Source organism: Myiozetetes cayanensis, unplaced genomic scaffold (genome assembly GCF_022539395.1).
Source record: "Myiozetetes cayanensis isolate MyiCay16 unplaced genomic scaffold, myiCay2020 scf6-25, whole genome shotgun sequence".
NCBI classification, from domain to species: domain Eukaryota; kingdom Metazoa; phylum Chordata; class Aves; order Passeriformes; family Tyrannidae; genus Myiozetetes; species Myiozetetes cayanensis.
Genome location: NW_026087853.1, coordinates 53,629,766 through 53,651,878, shown reverse-complemented (window position 1 = coordinate 53,651,878; position 22,113 = coordinate 53,629,766). Strand labels below are relative to the sequence as shown.

The 22,113-nt window shown below is 37.3% G+C and overlaps 1 protein-coding gene and 1 long non-coding RNA gene across 2 annotated transcripts in view; one reads left to right on the top strand and one right to left on the bottom strand.

Annotated features, from left to right (window-relative positions):
- LOC126650555 (uncharacterized) overlaps positions 1-22,113 on the top strand; it is a 271,938-nt gene that overhangs the window by 34,592 nt on the left and 215,233 nt on the right. The gene's annotated exons all lie outside the window — the stretch shown is intronic.
- The window catches only part of FAR1 (fatty acyl-CoA reductase 1), a 36,995-nt gene that overhangs the window by 9,009 nt on the left and 5,873 nt on the right, over positions 1-22,113 (bottom strand). The window contains exons 2-9 of the mRNA XM_050335482.1: positions 16,140-16,334; positions 12,147-12,322; positions 10,014-10,193; positions 8,139-8,316; positions 7,159-7,203; positions 6,928-7,046; positions 6,443-6,510; positions 4,807-4,978 (exon numbers count right to left, since the gene is read on the bottom strand). Of these exons, the coding sequence (XP_050191439.1) occupies positions 4,807-4,978; positions 6,443-6,510; positions 6,928-7,046; positions 7,159-7,203; positions 8,139-8,316; positions 10,014-10,193; positions 12,147-12,322; positions 16,140-16,328 (1,127 nt within the window). The 5' untranslated portion in view covers positions 16,329-16,334. The remainder of the gene's footprint in view (positions 1-4,806; positions 4,979-6,442; positions 6,511-6,927; positions 7,047-7,158; positions 7,204-8,138; positions 8,317-10,013; positions 10,194-12,146; positions 12,323-16,139; positions 16,335-22,113) is intronic.

Here is a 22,113-nt window from a genome sequence, read left to right as displayed (position 1 = left end):
TGTGTTCTTATGCTAATCTGGAAGAGCAGCTGCATTTTTAAGTGCTTCAACCACTGCAGTTTAAGAAAACTTGTGCCCCTGCAAAATACTAATAGTGCAGATGAATATCTGATTAGGTAAGTGTACATTTGGAGCTTGTTACTGGCCACTGACATAGGTTTTCACTCTTTACCGTAAACAAAAACTAAACTGAATTTACGCCAATGCGAAGACTAACCTTTACCTTAGCTAAGCTGATAACAACAACAACAAAAAAAAATGAAACAAAAAAAGTTTTCCTACCTCAGCTGCAAGTTTTTAATTCATCAAGCAAAAAAATTGTTTTGCTTTGTAGGGTTAGTTTCTTCCTACATCAGCCAAAAGAATCAAATGTCTCCACATTCTCTCAGCTGCTCAATCAATTACAGAGTTGGTAGGAGAGGACTAACTTTCTCAGTGACAGTTTGAGAGTTTGCACTAAATTCACATGAAACTACACTTTGAGGGGGGGAAAAAAAGTAGGCCGTCACCAGCCTCTCATTCAGAGATGTCAGCAATGGGTGTCATGTAATGGACACTTATGTAGCTCTGGCAGAGTAATTTTTGTAAATCAAATAGCACCATATTCCTGCAGATGGGAAAATGAGCATCAATACACATAATGGAACTTTATCCCTCAACCTGAAGTTCTGAAGGTCAGTTATTCTAAAGAGAGCCACCGGTTACAAGTCATAAATATCAATATCATATATAACTGGTCAGTATAACATCAAGCACACCTCCTTCAAAAGCTGAAGACAGGAAAAAGTCAGACCTCCTGACTGTCTCAAAGATCTGAACATTAGCAGCAGGCACCCAGTCAGGGTGACTTTCACCTCAATTCTAAGTAGAATTTTGTCTCTACTAGGCAGGCCTTACTGCCATCAACACAAAATACATTACATCAGTTTGAGAAGCACATCACAGGAATTGAAAGTTGAAGCAAGTTAATTCAATTATCCATAAGTTAGGTGGGCTTGTCTCTTCACTGCACAGCTGAGAGTGACGTGGATTAAGGCTACAACTGTATTTTGAAGGGGTCTTACACACACCCTATTGTCTGATCCTTCTGTGGATCTACAGGCTGTCCACCTGCGAGTCTCTGCAGAAGCGTTACAGATAGGTAACTTTTTTTTTTTTTTAAAGACTCCTCTAAAAAACACAGCACAAGCTTTTAGATTTGTCTTCTTCAGATTTTCATCTGGCTGTAAATTTTGAAGTGTAAGACATACTACTGCATTCTCATCTTTCCAGCAGCTCTGCGGTTCCTTTAAGTTAGCAATTTAAGGCACTTCCAAGAGGAATAGAAGTACTGATCTATTAAAAAAGACCACGTTCTTCACTCATTTCTGGTTTGTAAGACAGTTACTACATGTAAGGTGCTTCAAGTTTTAAGAAACTTTAAATTGAAATGAAAGATGTAAAATTAGGTCCTTTACACCTCTCTACATACAAACAGCCACACCTTCCCTTTAGCTTTTTAAGTAGTGACAGAAGAAGAATTGATGGAGAAATCCCTTAATTACAACTTTAAATGTTTCATGCCTCATCATGTTCTTTCAGAGTAACTGGAAAGATCTGCTGGGTGTGTATTTTTAAATTTTAATATTTAATATAAACTTTATATAATATATTATATATAAATTATACTATATTTAATATAAACTTTAATATAATGTAAACTTTAATATTTCAAATATACCAAATTGTTTTTAAATAACATGGTTCTTTTGTGCTAAGCACTATGTAAAGTTACATTAGCGAACTATGCCTTATGGTAAACATCATCAGACAACTAACAAGCTTTGCTATGCAACTACCTACATATGGCAAACTACTGGTAACACTATGTTTAAACTCAGATACTAAGGATTATCACCACTATTTATGTAACTGCACAATCCTATAACAGTTTCAAGTATTCAGTACAAAATATTAAATCTTCATTATGCCAATCCTTATTATACATGTTCTTCCTATACAAATTTGGAAGAAATATTATAGGCATTATTTCTTGCCTTACCTGTTAATATTATCAGAGAATTGTTAGATTCAAGAAACTTCAACTAGATGCAAAAACAGCAAAAAGATTTCCATCTCATAAAAAACATTGCCTCCACAAGTGAGGTGCAAAAGAATTATTTCATATTGCAGACAGTGTTTTGAAAACCCCAAACAGGAAGATTTTTTAAAAAAATTATTATTACTAACATAATCCCGTAGTTTTGAAGCATTATAGCCCTGATCTATTTCTTCCACTTGTTAAAAATTAATTCAGTTGCAGTACAATATCCTGATTGTATGACAACAGTGCAGTTAAACCTACACAGTAATTTCATTGCTTACTTTTGTACACAATTGCTTACACAATTGCTTGTACACAATTGCTTACATTGTACACAATAGAGACCTCAGTGTACTCAGACTCAGCACAGAGAGGGCAGGTTACTGACCATGTGAAGTCAGGTTAGCAGAGTATCTGAATTTTCTTGTGCTATTTTACGAGATTTTTACTACACTGTGCAAGTTTTTCTGCTAAATCACGGTGGAAAAGGTCACATTTTAAATTAAGCCAGCCCTTCTTCACCCAGAACAGCATTTGAGCTTAAGAATATCCAGTAATGTTTCCATGTCTTTAGAAGTTTCTGTTACCTGGTAGTTAAAAACTTTCTGTCAACTGACAGGATAACCACAGCAACAGTAACACAAACCTCCAGCCCATCAGTTAAAGCAGCTTTTAAAGTACTTTGAGCCAGAAGACTAGAAAGAAGTACAAGAGTAAAGATCCGTCTCCAATTTCCTTATTATTAAACACAAGAGTTCCATTAGGATTTAACATTGCATGTCTTGCTTGCAACTACATTTATTTATTTGCTTCTACTGTTCCTATTGCAGGCTCCAATTTTTAAATGCTTCAAAAAAAGAGAGAAGAGCACTATATAATGAAAGCTGCCTTCCTGTAAGGGGGCTGGGTATCCAACTTAAAAGCTGACTGAACAATAGCTTGTTTTAGTTCATTCTTCCATCTTTTCTCCAAATTGGAAATCTTGTGCATAATAGGAAACTGATCCACCCACTGTTACACTGAACTACTTAGGAATATTCATATCAGTAAAAATGTATTTTCTATTCTGTGAACTATTAATGTCACCAATTGTACTACTAGTGATGAAAGTTCTAAATTCCATCTTTGGATACCAGGTAAGAACTTCAGGAAAACCAACAACAAGATTCAACATTCCCAGTGTTATAATATTAAACTCCTAAGAGTGTTCTAAACAACATGATTATTCACAGCTTTATTCTATTCCCACTGGTCAAATACTTAAAAGATTTTCAAAGTCTGATAAGAATCTGGCAGCATTCCCCCAAAACCATTTGAAAGCATTTATAGTACAAATATTTTAGGCAATAATGAAGTCTTCGCATCTGTTAGGGAATTTCTATCAATTTTTATTAAGTATAACTTAAAAAATGCAAGAGAACCTGGAAGCTAGGAAGTTTTATGTACAATACCTTCTTTAGAGCTTTTTAATGTGGAAAGATTACTGTGCAGGTACAGATACCTGCCACTACTGTTGCTTTAAATATTACACTGTTGAGTAGGGTTGAAACAACAGAACCCAAGGCAGTTTAGAAGATTTCTCCTACAAACCACTTACACAGCTTCCTACTGATCCAGGGCCTAAGTGTTTTACAGAGCTTTAGCCTCCTTGTAAGACTGACCTAGACTATAGGACAGCAAATGAATACTCACTTGTGTTAATACAATGTCACCACTGTGGAGATTTTATAGTCTAAAGACAAATACTTTTGAAAACATAACATAAGCATTGAGTTAAGATATAATGACTTCACAAATCTGAAACAAACTGAAGTAACACCTTTTATTCCTTCTACATAATTTAGTTTAGCCTATTTAGCAGAGATATGCCATTTTCCCCACTTTAGTTAGGCAAATACTGGTGTAAATATTATAAATTAAACAGAATGTTGAGATGATACAACATATCAGATCAAGCTGTATCATCTACACGAATGATCTGCAATTAATAAATCTGTCTCCCATTCCATTTTCAGTTTATAAAAGCAACAACAATCCTAATGCAAGTGCCTTCCTAGAGTTTAATGACTGACTAAGATTCTCATCTGACATGTATCTTGGACAGCACTTTTGGGGCAGTCATTAATCTCACTGGATTGTTATTGCTCATACTTAGTAAATAGAGATAGCGCCCAGGCCATGTCTTCTTCACAAGTCTCCACCACCTTACAGGCACCATAGTTTCAGCCCTGTCCTTCTTACCATGGTTTGTGACCTGTCAGTCTCAGCAGAACATCATAGAAAAATGCAAACACTCTGCACTGTGCATGCCGAAACTGATATAGGAGGGACTGGTCCACTAACTTAAAGTCAGGTACCCATACTGCATTTTCTAATGGATTTATCTTGTAAATCATTTTCACATGGTATTCTGTAGGAAAAAAATGAGGGTCAACATATTTTTAGTATTTATTATTCAAGAACAAACATCACTTGCTATACATCCTTTAATTCTGTTTACTCAAATCCCTAAACTATCCAAAAAAACCCATTTCATTTTTGCTAGGAAGTTCAGAGTCACTTTGAATTCAAGGACCTGTTCTCAGGAAAAAAAGGTTCAGTTTTAGTCACAAAACATTCAGGGAAAGAAAATAAATTTTTAAAAAATCAATATACATCATAGCGTTAGCATAGCTTTGTTTAAAAGTCAGAAGAACAGACAAGACAGAGCCAGTCACCATTACCTTGGGCTTCTTCCAGTAATCCTGAGGTAGGTATCATACAGGAATGCTGGGGCCTTATGGCTTACAGCAATCCAGTAGTGATATAAAAGGTGATTGGAAGTTAGATTTACATTGGGCCGTCTGAAGGCCTGTTCGAGAGGATTCCTCTTGAAAGTAGAAATTACATGGTATTCTGAGAAGAAAAGTTGCATAACAGCTTCGATAATAACCATGTAAAAAGTAGGGGATTTCAAAGAACATTACAGCATACAATTCTACAATTCACAGAAAACAAAACGGTCATAAGCTCTTAACCTAAAATACTGTTGAACTGGTTCTTATTATAATCAAGAGGTCTTTTATGCCTTCATCTTCAGTATCATATTTTATTACAGCAGTGTCATATTTTACTGTAGTTCTCTCTTTCTCTTCCCTACCTTAGAAGTTGTTGGTTTCAAACACTGTCAACAATTTCAGTTTATAAAGCACATAAAGCTATTTAAATAGTCATTCATATTTCATGAAGGAGGTTATTCCGATTTCTTGCGTGAAGAATTTAAAAACAGACTGAGGACTCTGCAAGCATCTGAAGTGAATTTTAAATGGTATTTTTAAACAAGTTATCCAAATTTAAGCATTAAGAAAAAAGTAATTAGGATGGAACTCCATGTGAAACTCCTGATGGCACCTGTAAATTCAGTACATGACAGGTATGCAGGATCAGTGTCTTTAAAAGTTATGTGGAAATTCACCTCTAATTCGCCTTTAAATCTTCTCTTATAACTTTATGCTAGTGCTATAGACAAGTGCTTAAATACCCTGATTAAAATGAGGACATAAGTCAGCAATTTTCCAAGTTTGGTTGAAGCAATAATGCTTGTAACTACAGACACGTAAAATGGGCAAAAGCAAGTAAAAAGTGTGGAAAAAAGTAGTAAAGAGAAATGAAATAGATTAAAGTATTGAAGTTTAGTACGTCAGCCAGCTTGTATTGCTATTTATAACAAAAACTGTTACAAAGCTGGGGGTTACATTCTAGTCAGGATATTTAAGAGTTGAAAATAGATAGCCATACTTCCTTAAAGATTACTTTTCCTTGTAAATGAATAGTTGAACTGTCACGCAGCTGTCTTAAGATCAAAAAAGCCACCTCAACCAAGAATTAAGTCAGGGCAAACACAAAGAGCTACACAAGGGCAAAACTATTACCATACCTCTCCATTACACAGATGTACAAACCACTGAATTGTGCACTGTTTATCCACATGTATTTCGTAAGGTTGGCATTCCACCCAACACCACTATTGCTCCTCTCAGCAATGCTTTTCTCCACACACTACCCACATTCTGCAGATTAGGTCAGGGCAGCATCAAACAGAAAAATCATCTGTCCCATACTTTAGGTTATAATGGAATAAGAATAATAAAAAACCCCACAAAATGAAATGTTGCTAATGCTGCAGGGGGGAGAGGCAGGAGAGAATTAACAATGGAAGATAACGAAAAAGCACTCTACACTGCAAAATTGAGACGTATGGCTACAATACCAATTTCAACAATAAAAATGCAATATGATCTACTGATTATAGCCTGTGCTTCGATTGTTTGACCTTATTTTTTCTATTAGGACTAATGAGAAAAAATAAACATGGCATACCAACTTCACTCCAGTGGAAAGCATTGGTGCCACCTGTTGTACAATTATACACCATGAGTTTTTTTGGTCTGGGGGCAAAAAAAAGACAGAAGCACAAGTTAGAAGAAAAAGAAACTTTTAAAAACACAGACAACAAAATACATGCCCAAAGTTATCCTTTCCCTCAACAGCATCATTTACATAAAGCAGAAAGCATCAGTCTCATGGCAGATTTCTTTTACTTTCTGTATCATCTTCCAGGTTTTTTCTCCTTCTTTAACTATCATATTTCTTACACAGAGCTTGTACAACAGTATCAGTAGATGATGTCTTCCTTTTTGGCATAAATAAGTTACGCTTTGAGAGACTAATCCCGCCAGAACCTTAGATTCCTTTCTCCTGAGGGAATAGCAGGACACTGACAAGGAGTTCAATAGAAGACTGATTTATTAAACACACAATATAATTTCAAAATATTTAGTACTCTCTTTTGTCATCTGTTATACCTGTGAACTCCAGAATACCAGGCTGCAGCCAGTGTAGCGTTGACAACAACATCTACTGGAATAAGATCTGCTACTGCATCGTTGGTAGCTCTCATTGTTCTAAGAATTCCTTTTCCTGCCTTAAAGAACAAAACAAAACCGACAAAGAGACAGAAGACCCACCAGTAAAATATATGAAGCTTTGTTGCCTTCTAAAAGGAGGGGGGGAAATTAAGTATATTCATTACTTACAGCAATGAAGATACCACTAGGTCCATTGAAGTTATCGATCCAGCCCTATTATGAACAGGGGGAGGGAAAGGACTTAGTTAGAGGATACTGAAACCAGCAGGTTCAATTGAAAATCTGAGAAGTTTCTACAAGTGTAAGGGGTGGAGGTAAAAGAGAATAAAGAGGAGAAAGATAATAAATGTCTCCAATTCTTCCACAGTAAAATCTATTAATGTAACAAGTTCCTATGACTCAGAGAAGAGATCTACCTGCAGACTTAAAGCAAGATGCCAGCTTATTTATTTCATACTGGATGAACTGTAAGGCATTGTCCATAAAAATACATATTTATGTTGCAAGTATTCAAGTTTACAAATATTTTTAGACTAGCTTCTGGCAACTCATTTTTTCCAAACAGAACACATTCTTGCTCAAGTTTAATGACAGTATTCAGACACTATATACTCATTGGTTTGACATGTACACTGGACACGCTCCAAAACATAGGCAAAGTCAATTATCTGAATTTTAAGGGCTTGAGTTGTCTTGAACTGGAGAAGCTAATCCAACACCAGTCTCTCATACAGGAAGAAGCATATATGCTATACGTCAGTACAGCACACAGAACTTATGCCTTCCCCCTGCAAAGCTTGATGTCCTGTAGATCTGTTTTCTTAGTCACCCTTTGCAGCTGTTGATACAACCAGATGAAGGTACACAGAATCATGAAGCAAAAAGTTGACTATTTATTTAATGTGTGAAATAGTATCTCCCATTGTGATACAAATGCATTATTTTTCTACAATTGGAGTAATTTAACCCTAAATTTCACACATTAGAATACTGTCTGACAGCTTTTGCATCAGTTGTTATTCAGAAGCAACCAAGACACAACATCATAGTCCAAGAGATTTTCCTCTACGAAGTCACTAGATAAAGAGGCTGTCAGTGTGTCCTGCAGTTCACAGGCAAGATGGTCAGGTGAAAACTTGGTGACTTACAGGAAAAGGCTCCTTCCAGCTCGCACCAACGATTGATGGCCTTATAATGGCGATGTTTAACTTTGATGCTTCTTGCTGCACTACAGATTCAGCTAAGGCTTTTGTATAGATGTAAGTATTGGGTCTGTTGCCCAATAGTTTAGGAGTAATATCATTCACTAGGTCATCATCCATCCACCTAAAGAAACAAAACAAGAAGCAAGTGTAAATTACTGCATGCTGCTTCACTGGGGGTGTGAGGTGTGAATTCCTAAAGTAACTATGATTGTTTTCTTCTCCTTTAAAGAAAAAGGGACACACAACTAAATGAAAACAAGTTTTTCAGTAAAAGAGAAGATTGTGTGCTTGTTGTCCACTGAAACAAGCATATCGACATTTACTTTTTTGCCCAAGTAATTCACTTTTTACACACCAACTACAGAGCAAGCAGTACATTCCTTTACAATGATCCGAATTCTACCAACTAAGTTCTCAGACATGAAATGCAGACATAGCAAGTTGGTCTTTGGAATACAGGCTTGCTGCATTATGATCTAGAAGGTGATGCCATTGCTAAGGAGTCACAGCTGCATCATGAGCATCACCTCCACCTTTGTAGTGAGCAATCACACACCACCTCTGAAGCAAGCTGGTCACTGTGTTTCTCCCCTTAAATCAGTCAATTCTGGCAACTTTATCTTGTTTCCCAGTTCATATTAAAACTGTGATAACCTTCAGTCATAGCACACAAACAGAGATGTACCTCTGGAACTATTGCTACTTTAGTGTTCTCAGTCACGCAGCCATATAAATGGAATTTATTGTTATTCCCCAATTCTCTGTTACAATCAAAGCAGACATGCACCAGATTTCTGAACTGGAGCAGAAAGAGGGGCAGGAAAGCCCAGAAAGGGATGAAAATCTTATTTTTTGTGTCATAGTCAGCTTGAGATCACTAAGTTTACAAAAGCTTTCCCTCCTGAGTTCATAGGACTATTTCAAAATATCTCATTTGAAAGTGTATTTAAAGTCAACATTACGAAAATGATTGGCTCAATGTGAATTCTAGGTGGTACCTCATCTGGTTTTAATGTTAGCACTCTTCCACCTATATTAACAAGTTAAAGTAGATGTTTTACTTCCTAATTAGTTTTTTTCAGTTTCATACTTCTCTTCCAAGCAGATATTTTGTATGACAGGAAGACACTGATTAAAATTGAGACTACCATGTATTACATTACACTTATCCCATATTGCCACCTGCTTCACAATTTAACAGCTACCTCAGGACAGGTAATATACACAGAAAGTAATATATAGAACAAGTAACTGTTCTCCTCCCATAATGCCCAATTCAAGACTAAAAAGCTACAGAAAATAGATGTTTAATGTTTGGGGCTCTCAGAACACCTAACAGAACTACTTCTACAGCTAAGCAATATTATTTCAGTATCTCAGTCTGATGTTGCAATGGCATTTAGGTGGATGTAGTGGTGACCGCTGTTCAAGGGCACTGTCTTAAGAGTTTTATCCCCTTCCTTCAAATGCCAGTGCCAGCACACTTTCAACAGCACAACTTTTTTAATACCTCATGATTCAGCTCATCATACAGCTGAAAGACTGGCACTCCCAGCACAGAGGAGGCACCACGAGTAGGGAAGAGTATCCTTCCCCTTCAGTACCCCTCTACACCTAGCTCACACCCTAAAGAAACCATAAACCTTAATCCATCTCCTTTCCAGGAAAGGGAAGTGTCAGCCATGCTGTCAGACTTACACAACAGCATAAGGTAACTCTTCATCTTTAAGGCTCCTAACCTTTTTTTGGCACTTCATTCCTAGGAAGCAAATGGTTACAGATTACCCAAACTTTATCTTCATAAAACTTAACACATACTCAAGAGAATCTATGAGTTTCTTGGGATCAACAGGAGGTGGGTAAACAACTTCCTCGATCAGTTGCCGATTGCAATACGCATAAGCAGTCGAAACATGCACAAACACTTCCAGATTCTTCATTCGCTGTGCTAAGAAGAGGAGTTGTTGTGTGGCAATCACATTTAGCTGAACAGCATCTCTATTGATTAAACAGAAATGGGATTAGTAGAAAACAAGACAAAAAACATGCAAAAAGAAACTCACTCCTAAATGCCTCAGTGATGGATATATAAAGTATTCATGAATACTCCACTCTACACAAAAAAAGCAGCTTGGACACTATCCTAACTTTCTGCTTAAAACAATATACCACAGTGCCAATTCAGAACATCTTTCAATATTCAGAATAATTTTCCTTTTATCCTGTTCTTACCAACATCCTCATGATCCATTACCAGAGTGAAAGACAGGAGACCTTTGATCTCAGTCTAAATCCCAATCCTATGGGCTCCATAAAATGTGAAGGAAATAATGCAACACAACATCGAGCTGCCACAAGATGCATCTCTGAACTTCTGAGTTCAAGTTGAGTTAGGTCAACAGCTCAGAAGAGGGCTAATAAGTTGGAGACTTTCATATTCTTGTAGGACAGCACGAGGCTCAATACAGGAAGGAAGGAAGGGGAAAAAAGGAAAATCACCAAGACCCATATTTTCCTGCTAGAACTTCATTCCTGTTCATTAGAGTGTTTAAGGACACTGTAGGAGAGTAGGCATGTCTCTACAATTCCCACCAGATAACAGCTTGCTGAGCAACTACTATGATTATTTTATACTATTTACATATTCTCTTCAGCCTACAGAACTTGCTATGGGCATCAGTTTTCCAATATAGTGTACTAATCAACTAAGTTTCAAGAGTGCAGCTAAGTAACACTTTATCAAAGTCTTTGCAATAAAGGGTTTCATTAACAAAAAAATTGGTTCCCCCAAACAATGACTAAGTTCCAGACTGCATTATCACACGTTTTTACTAAAGAGGGTGACAAGAAAGGGAAGAAGACTATCCCAAAGCAATTAACATCAATGGAAATTAATTAGTTTTGGGGCTTTTTTTTAGATATTGTTCTCAGTCTTCACTGCCTTTTTCAACAAATCAAAGGAAGGAGTTCATAATCGGAGCCATGAGCATCACTTTCCCACTTCTTATTCTCCTCCTTCTCCCAGTGCATTTCCTTCTCCCTACTCCCTTCAAGGCAAACTTCCATTCCTAATAAAGGACTTTTTAAAGTCAGGGAGAACAGCTGAGCAGTATTTAACCTCCTGCTTTTCTCATTAGGTATGAGAGCAAGTACTTGAACTTCCCCACCCAACTTTTCTGGCAAAACGGTATCCTCTGAAAACGTACATTCCCCTTCTAACAAGGAAGGTTAAAGGAATAGTTTGTGTTGCCCTTCACACATCAGGAAAAACGTTCTAACATTACTAGGGAGCACAGTGCATAGAGCTACAGCTTGTGTGTGTATCCTTTCTGCCCATCCCCGAGAGCAGAGCAACACATGATGTTTGGAAGACTCAGAATAGCAATATGTTCTTAGCCTCTTCAACAGCTTCCCTTCAAAAAGGCTTCAAAATCCAGGCACAGGGATTTAGCAAAAAAAACCCCAAAAAACAACTAACCAACCCAAAAAACACAAACAAACAAACAAACCACCACAAAACCACCACCAAAACCAAAACCAACCAAACAAAAAAAACTCCACAACCAAAAAAAACCCACAAACCAACACTCCCTCCCCATCAAAACCTCAGGGGCTAATTTATTTAGTTTCTGAGTGTTAATAATGGATGTCTTTTTGCCTAAAGCTTTAAAAACACATTAATTTTTCCATGTTGCAGAGTTTAATTCTAACCTCTGGCAAAGCAGATCGAAATAATATTGCCTCCATCTTCTGAAGAAGAGCAAAGGAAAATCCAACAACTTTGGTGGACCTTATAAAACATCATGAAATTGCCCAAGCACATAAATATCAGAGTACATGAGGTAACCTGACAGTCTGAATATCTGCAAGGTTGTGCAGACACCTGATTCACCTCCTCTCTTGGAGTACCACTGGTTTACTAGAGCAGAGTAAACAGAATTTTAGACTCACCTTAGTGTTTCATTGAATCTGATTGTAGCAGCACAATGAAATACAATATTAATGCAGTCTATAAGTTTTTCCTTGATTGGTTCACTAAGATCCAGGTCAGGCTGTGTAAGTTCACTCATAACTACTATTATTTTTGCTTTGAAGTCTGGTTGCTCCTCTCTCAACCTGTCAAAGAGCTGTCAAAAATAACAAGACTAAAAACTCAAAGAAAAGATGTAAACGTTTGACTTAAATGAAGAAAAATCCCACGTTTTCTCCTTATGCCTACTTAGCTCTCAAGATTATCAGAAAGTTAGAAAAGCTTATTAGTAATATCATAAAAACATGTTACTGACTTCTCATGAACATACTCAGTGATGAAGTTGTGCACACAGTGTACACAGTGAAAGTAGTATTGCATGCGTTGTACAGAAGTAAGAAAACTTCAATCTGCACTTAATATTTAGTACTCATCCCAATCCTTAAAACTAAAGCTCTGTCAATATCAGATAAAAGAGGGAATGGTGTTTATTAGACACCAGGACTCAAAGAAATTTTAAGTAGCAGTCTAAATACTATAATCTCTTTTCTTACAACAGATGGAAAAATGAACAGTCTGCCCACTTCCCAAGCTTGATAAAAGCCATTCAGATTCTTATAGACTTGCAGAAGCCATGCTGGATTATAGTTCTAGAAAACTTTCATCAAGATAAAATTTCCAGTGATTTAAGAAATGCTATCCTCAAATTATGCCAGTTTTGGAGAACTTCCAGATTACTACAAAATAAACCAATAAAGAAATTGTTTCTCTGGTAAGTTAAAGGAAAAGAGGCATACAATGTTAGAGCATCTAATCTTCTAGTCTTTATGTCTTTGTAAGTCTTTATAAGTCTTATAAAATTGGTGTTCAACTATTCTCACTGAAAAAAATCTCACCCATATTATATTCCACATGCATTCCCCTCATAAATAACTGGATTCTAACCCTGTGGATTAACACACAGATGAAAATTCTTGCCTCATCTTATTTACACCTGTTAGTATACAAGTTTTCCTGAGCAACCCAGTACTGTGGGAATAAAATATACTTGAAAGTTATATCAAAACAGACCCCTTTTCTCTAATTGTACAGGGGCCAGTATCTTAGCAACTGCTTCAACATCAGTCAACTAAACTGCATTAAAATCACAGCAGCATCTTCTTTCTCCCTCTCCAACCATGCAGTTACAGCAAATGGAAATAGCTAAAAGACATTTCCTTACAGAAGGAAGTTAATTAATTTTAAAATCTAAATTAAGTCACCTGAAGGTGCAGTTTCACAACATTTAGGGCAATATAAGTTTATACTGCTACCAAACAGACTGGTCCCTCCCTTAACTTCTTTACTTTTGCATTGCTTCTCCTGCACTGGCAATAGCAAGAAGCCCCATGGCTGTGTGAGCAGAGCAGCTGTGGGTCCAGCTCTTTTTCTGTGGATATATTTTCTGCCCAACCATGGGCTAGTGCAGCTTACTGTGTGGCCACTTGAAGTAAGAGAAGTAATGCTAGAGTGAGAGCATGGGACATCTCCAGTTATAGACTGGAGTTACTGCCTGGACTTCCCATATGTGAAGCTTCACCTTACAGGACAAAGCTGCCAAGACTACATTTAAAGCCTCTGCAACTCAGGGGTAGAGCAAACAGTGCTTATCTAAGGGCAGAAAACTTTCTGTCATTTTGAAAAATAAGCCTGCTATGTTTTTAGTTGGAATGACAGTGCCTGCCTCCAGGGAACTGAAGTAACTGCCTGTTAACCATATTAATGTGCTGATATGCATTATAATCAAAAAGCAGTCCCACAGACGAGCTCTTAAAAGAGCCAGTTTGGGACTTTTCCTACGTCCATCACATCTGTTCTGCCCCTTTTCAGCTCCATAGTCATACATTATTCCTACATACCTCACACTAGCCCTGTCATCAGTACAAAGGAGAACCAGAAGAAACATCTAGAGCACATGCAGTGATATGTAAAATTAACAGATTAATTAGATAAAAAATTAATTAGACACCTGAAGTCCAAAGGAAGTAGCAACACCAATATTTTTTGGCTATTTGAAGCCAAAAATTTATTTCAGATATCACGTTCATCCCTTTAGATTTTAAACTCTACAAGAAACAGAATCTTCAAGCATCTCTAGAATACTTAATGATTCCAATCAAATTGTGAAAAATTACAGGCAGAGCCATGGCAACAGGATAGCTCTTTAAGACAATAGGTCTTATTAAAATGTTCGTGGTCTTTTGTGGGAATCTTGATGACATCAATGACACTTAACTACAGACTTTTGGCCTTATTTGTCTAATCATTTGAAGAAGAGACAACAAACACCTGGCGCTACCTACATCTCTGCATAGATGTGTAACACCCTCCCTTTATGTCCTTACTTGTGGGACTCAGATGTAAGACTACCTCAAGCAGTAATTCTGCTTACCAGGACTTCTGCTGTGAACCTGCTCCAGCAGTAAATGCTCACCAAAACTCAAATCACATCACATTGTTATCTCAGCAGGAACTGGTACAGACTACAAGCACACTTAGACTCAAATTTAAAAGCCTTTCACAAAGCACAGGTTTCCTAAAGCTACAATGAGGATTAAGTCTTACTGAAGTTTAAGTCAGTCCACACTACTCCCATTCCTCTCCTTGCCCAGATACTCCCTAATTTTTCTTTGGGTAACAGTGTATACAAAGAGTGGATTGAGAAATTTTTCCTTTCTCATCTCAGTTTAGTCTGGAGATCCTTTCCTTGTTCAGGACAGTGGCAAACTGAGGGATTTAAGTAGAGAGCATGTGTGACTGAATTTAAGACAGAATCCCCCTGTAACTCATTCTGTTGCATTCTGTGATATTGCACAGGACTGCAACCAGATGCTTTTGAGCAATGAGCTACAGTTTTGACATAGTTACAGAAAATAATTTGCCAAGGGCACAGCCATCCCCATATCTGCTGTAATTCTACCTAGTCAGAGTTGTGGAAATTCATTGCCTTACTTCAAAAAACTTATTCCTCCTAGCCTATGTGCATTCATAATTTGTTACTGATTCCCTTGTAGCACCTTCTAAGCACACACTTTGTACAGGCTACATTGCATCTCAACATATTTCCTAAGCCTGAAAAATAAAACTGCTGACTTCTATGTTCCACAAGAGAAAGACCTGGACAGAAATAAACAAATTCTGCTTTAGCAAAGTTCATGCTAGAAATCTCTTCTCTTTCTGTTCATCTTTCTCATTATGAACAGGATACTCTCTCGTAGAAAGATGGGCAACACCATTGGATGGTTCTGCGTGTAGTAAGAATGCCCAGCCGGACATTAAGGTAATAAGTCTTCTCAGGAGCAAAGTATTTGACCCAGACTGCACAGAAAATCATTTAGGCAGCCATTTTAATAATTCCACAGCACAGAATTTCAGTGCCTTTCGAGTTGTCACAAGTTGACAAAACGAGATCCATAGACAGAATCTACTAAGATAAACATTCCTGTTCGATTTACAAATATAAGTTTCTGTTGAGATCACGTACTCTTGCTTACTGGTAGATCCCACATCACATTCCAGAAAAAAAAATACTGTGCCTCATCTTACAGAAAAGAAAAGAAGCAACAAAGAGAAAAAGTGACTTGATTGATATCTGGACAGTCTCAATCCAGATACAACTCCCAGTCCACTGCCTCTTCTCCTTTATATTTTCCTAACAAGAGATAACACAGTTTTTTACTTCTCAACTCTGCATTACAGCTGAACATCCTGCTCCTGAATTAAATACAGGATAATTTTCAACAACTGGCTTTGCTAGAGACCAATAGCTTGAAAGCCAGAAGTACTGCCAGGTCATGGATTTTATATTTCTGTTAGAACAAAAAAAACACTTAACAATAGTAGTTTGCTTTAGACAAACTGAAGCTGTTCTCAAAAGGAAATGGGAACATTATAATGAAGGACAAAAACATACTTTGTAAGCATCTGACACATACCTTACAGCTTGTAATTTCTTCTATTCGTGCTTCGGGTGTCTGCCCTGCTTTGTTTCTTACCAGTACATACACTGCTTTCACTTTGGGACAGGATCTGAGTAGCTTTTCCAGAAGCACTTTTCCCATGAAGCCTGTTGCTCCTGTCAGGAGGACATTCTTTCCTTCATAGAATTCAGGAACGGAAACCATTATGACCTTTACAGAAGTTAAAAACAAAAGCATGTTAAAGAACTTACAGGAGTTCAGATTTGCAGAAGATAGAAATAAACAGCACAGGTAATTATTCAATCTCATACCTGAAAGAAATGCTTAACAGACTTTTTCTTTTCTAACCTATAACCAGTCCTAAAAGCTTTTTTTCATCACATTCCAAAATACTCCCATAGGGTCACTATAGTCATCTCAGATAGTCTTGTAAACTGCTCCCGTTAACAATGTTTTGAGGAATGAGATGCCTACTGAGTCAGGAAAATGGTTCAACTTCAGTCTATTTCTGCCTCTACGTGCAGGGTCCTTTACCCCTGCAAGTGGCTGTTCCATGTAAACTAAAGGTCGTATCATCAAAACGCAATCCACAAGTAGATACTTCAAATATGATGACAGAAGACAGGGAGCCAGGGATCTCAACTGCTGGCCCTGGAATTTTGACTGTGTCAGCAGAGTCGCCTGTCACTGTTAGGCTGAGCTTTACTACAAAATTATATTAGGTCAGAGAGAAGGTTGGTACAAAAGCTGGTGGTTTTATATTGATTACAAAAACCCCCATACAGTTCCACAAAAGTTTTCCAACTTCTTCATCAATTAAGTCTTGTGCCCAAATAAGTCATTAGAATTCTCACACAAACTAAGATTTGAGTTAGTCACGAATACACCTTCTAAGAAAATGAAGGGCAAGGGATTATTACCCAAATCCAGCATAAAGCTCAAAAGTGTTGTAAGTTTTGCTTCAATTTGGAAGTTAACTATGAGAATTATGATTTTTTTCCTGTCCCTTAATCAACCACTTGAAAATTATGTCTGAATCTAGATAATAAAAACTGATACACTTTCTGAGGACAAAGAGAGTGGTATTTCTTAAAATAATATAGTCTTTGGACCATGACCTTTGGGATCTTTAGGACTCAGTCTGTACTATTCCTTTAAGTTTGATACACCAACATCTTTACTGTAACTCTTAACCACCTTACTTTTACTGTAGAAGACTGTAGCACATGGATACAATTACATCATGTTTTACCCATCTTTCTAATTTGACTTATAAAAATACTAAGCTGGATGTGTAATTTGTGTAATTATAGTCCTCCTCTATAGCACTTCCACAAACCATTACAACCAAAACACCACCAAAAGGGACAGATTCAATAAAACTATGATACTAAAAAAAAAAAAAAAAAAAAAAAAACCACCCAAAAACAAACAAACAAAACAAAACCCTCTAACAAACAAACAAAACCCACAACAACAACAAAACAAACAAACAAAAACCACAACAAAAAAACAAACACCACAACAGAAATGGGTCTCTTTAAACACAGATGGAGTGTTTCTTGAGCAAATAGAATTACAACACCGAATACCTACACAGGATGAGAGCCTCTCTTCACCTACCACCCAAGAATAAATGTGCAACTTCTAAATACACTCAGTTCTTTTGAAACAGTAGGTTATTTATCGGGCAACTTATAGGGCTTATCAGGCAACACACAAGAGGTATGTCAGGAGTGAACAACAGGCTTAATTTGTACTATTTGCCTGAAAAAGTAAGTAAATAATTTTGGAACACCTGTCTACATGTCAGGAATCTGTCATATTAAAGCAACTGTGCTCTGCCTTTCATGTGCTCGTATCATGAGTGTCCGAACAAGTCCTAAATGATTACTTGCTAAAAATGAGTTACTACCTGCACCAGTCCTAGTTTCACGAGCTTGGATACAAAGTCTTAAGTCCAAACCTTATTTTGACCCTCTTCTTTGACAAGGTTACAAGTGAAGCATCTAATAACTGCTAAGAGGATACAGTAGCAAGTTTAGAGGAGAACAACAACTACTATTTCCACTGGGCACAGTGTATCATCCAAAACTCTTTCTTTGAAGGTTGATGAGACTGAAGGAGGTGGGTGAAGGGAAAAAGCTATTTATATCAAAGCACTTTTGCCACACAGTTAAGAGATTTTAATGCAAATTTGAAAGCATACCTCCTGCCACAAGCATGGAGAGCAAGACGCAGCAGGCTTATGAGTCATTCTTTCCTATTCTGTGTAAGATACAGGTCTGTATCACCACGGCTCTTGAAGTCACAACTAATGCTCTCTACTATTCAAGAATGTCTTCCCCAGAACTTTTGTTTTTCTGATCTTTGCATACACCACTGAACTCCATTCCCTCCTAAAAATCTGCAAGATTGCTCCCACATACAGGATATGATTTCAGTTCCCTCAAAGAGGGAGGAGAAAACTCATGCAATCACTACTGTGGTGATTTCATCACCAAGATTCAGTTTTATTATAGTTCCTCATAATCTTCTCACTAACTTACCTAACTAGCCATAATTAGTATTTTTTACCCCTTAAGACTCTAGGACAGTATCAAATACCATCCATTCACCTACCTCTCCTCAAAAGAAGGCTTAATCCTACTTCTGACATAATGCTGTACCCTCAGTCTGCAGACCTGCTCACACGGTCAGACAGTCTTTGGCTACTTAGCCAGAGGAAAACCTTGCTACAGCACCCAGCACATGGGCTACGGTCTGTCTCTACATCTGTCTCTAAAAGCTAAAGGAATGAAAAGTAATGCTGCCAATGGAAGTATGTGTTGTTACAGTCCAGCTTTTCAGGTAACTGAAAAACTTGACAATATTTAGGGTCATGTGATGTAAAGAAAACTGGAAGCTAGAACAGATCAGAAAGTTTCCCGGCTCAGTTATTTCTGACCATACTCCTTTTGGTATGAAGTTGGTATCAGATGAAAAATAATTATATTATTCCCCTGAAACTCTTACAGAACACCAGACCTACAAAACTTGGAGATCCAGAGCTATGATGAAACATAATGATGAAATGGGTTCAGTTAAAAAACCACAAGCGTACATAAATACTCACATTCACACTTGAGAGGCAGCATCACTTGTATGTTTGCACGCTAATATTCTACCATTTTGTTTTAAGGATTGAGAAATGTTTCCTTTGAGAAAGTCTCAATCCCCTTTCCCTTCACCTTGTTCTCTGACAACTAGACTTCAGTAGACTTTATTCATACCAATTTTCCACAGTGAGTTTGTCTCTTATTTCCATTCCTCTAGAAGATTCCAGTTAGAAAACAGAACTGGTGACCTTTTCCAGAAGTACACATTGCTGCCAATCTTACAGCAATAAACACTGGGATGGTGAGGGAACTGCCTAGAAGCATCAAATAGGAATTAAGGTTAAATACCACATATGGAATCTAGGTGTGAACAAAGTCTGAAACCAGCAGCCTATGTTTTGCTCTGTTAGAAAGAAAGGTTATCTCAACCACAGGGAAAGGAGAGAATGTTCCCATTCTCCACCTACCTTTCCCTGCCTTCTCCAAGAATGCATCTCCACATGCCAGTTAGCATAGCATTGCTGGCAACTCCTCATTTCAAACCCTACAGACAGAGTATATTACCTGCAATACCTTTTAAAGTTCCTTATGGTAGCAAATTACAGAAGAACTATACCACAATTCTATTATAAAATAAATAAATAATAAATGAAACACTTAAGAAACACATGTGTTTCCTATTAGAAATTTAGTTTGGCTTCTAACATATTAACAAGCTGGAGTAGATCCAGAAAAAAATAACTATCTTGCAAGACAATATAGTAAACCCAAATTTAACATTTTAAGGTTGTTAAGTGTCAGCAATCACTGTATCTATTTTTGAGTACAACTTGTTTTATGTTTACAATAGCTGAATTATACTATTAAACAGCAATACATATTGTCACCAGTTATCCAATCACTTGTTAACAGCTACCTCTTCCAACACAGACAACTTCTACCAAACACAAAATTGTCTAATGCACACTTTGGAATATCTAAACCCCTGTATCACACATACTTCTTTGAGGTAATAGAAAATAAGAGTCAAGAAAAAAAAAAATCTGACAGTTGAAAGTATTAATAAGAGATCTGTAAAGGATTCTTGCTCTAGAACAGAAATTATCGAAATTACCAGATTATTCGCAGGTATAAACAGACTTTGGTAGAGGAAACTTATGTTAAGCTGCAACAGAGCACCTGCTGCCAGGATTCTTCTGAATGCACAGGTTCAGGGTTAAAGCCTCGGTGACACTTTGAAGATATGCTTATGTGAAGGGTGCTGTCCTTTGATAAATCAAGAGCTCATAAGCACTTCAGTAAAAAAAAAAAAAAAAAAAAAAAAAAACCCACCAAAAAACAAAACCACAACACCAAACCAACACTCCAGGATCCTAGCCAACATTCCCCATCTTGTAAAAAATTCTCATGTCCAGGGCTAAGCAAGTGCTATTATAGAGCAAACAACAGCAGCTCTGTTTGCCTCCAGAGCTTCTGCAGCAATATTTAACTCACAGCTTCAGAGGGCTCTGACTCTCCAAACAAGGACGTTTCTGTTTTTAACAGGATAATGATCAATTCTCAGATTTGTCCAAACACAGATCAAGATGCTTAAAGATGTGTTTTCCAAGTGCCAGGAAGGCCTGCTGAAGCTCCACTGAATGTTTAAATGCTAAATCCAGCCAACTAGAGAGTGTGCATGTGTGTCCTTGTTAGAGATTAAATGGCCTGTCTTTTGCTTTATCACTGACAAACATTAGGTCAACAACATGCTCCCTCCAAATTCAATCCTGTTGAGATTATCACTCACAGGAAACAGAAAATGTGCACTTCCCAACCTCTCAAATGCCAGCAACAAGTCACAAGGTTCTACAAAAATACAGCCCAACAAACCAATTTCCCCCTTCCCTCTGACAGCTTGAACCCAGTACTAGCAGGAGGACAGTAGAAAAAGGTCTAAAAGTAAAGTGTTAAAAGCATTTTTCTTATATATATTCAGAAGATGAAATCCATCCAGACATCAAATTTGAGTGCAGCAAGTATTTTTAAACACCACATACACACACCACTGCATCCACATCAGACAAAAATCATTACAGAAGTCCCTCATATAAACTCCAATTGCCACATGGCAAGGACACTACAGCAAGCAAAAAAAAAAAAAAAAAAAAAAATCTCTAGGAACTGGAGAGATTCAGTCAACAAGGAAGTAATATTTAACTCATCTAAACATGGTTACTGCCAGAAAGACAAGTCTGGGTCATGTCATATCATATCATCATGTCTCATTTACTTTGGTTCCTTGTTTCCACAAAAGTAAATCAATGAATGCTATCATCAGAATGTCCACATTTTCTACCACCACAAGGGCCAATGACCTGCCCTATCTCACCAATACCTACCCAGCATATCACCAAAGACCACAGTCTGTTTGTCTTCGTGGTCCAAGGTTATATCCATTGGGAAACCTTATCTGTGAAAGATACTGCTCTAAAAGATGAGTAGGGACTGGTATGATGAAACTGAGTATTTCCTGTTTTAACTGCAAGTTAACCTTAAAGCATACCTATTTCAAACTTCACAATCACGTGGAAGACTTGGAATTCTTCCCATAGCTAGTAGAAAGACAAGCCTTATCCATGATTTAGACTTCACCAACATTCTTATCTACACTCTGCAAGGTCACTTTCTTTACTAGTTGTAAGCCACAGTACCCTGCAGGACAAACTTGCCAAGAAAATTTAACATACCTCCAGGAGCTGGAAAACACGTTGCCAGGTTTGGAAGCTAATTAGAACAACTAGGTTTTGAAGAACTATCAAAAAGGGCCCACTAATTTAACATCAGCAGGTCATTCTTTGGCTTACATCTGGTAAGTGTCTGGTAAGGACCTTAAGTGTCTCACTATACAC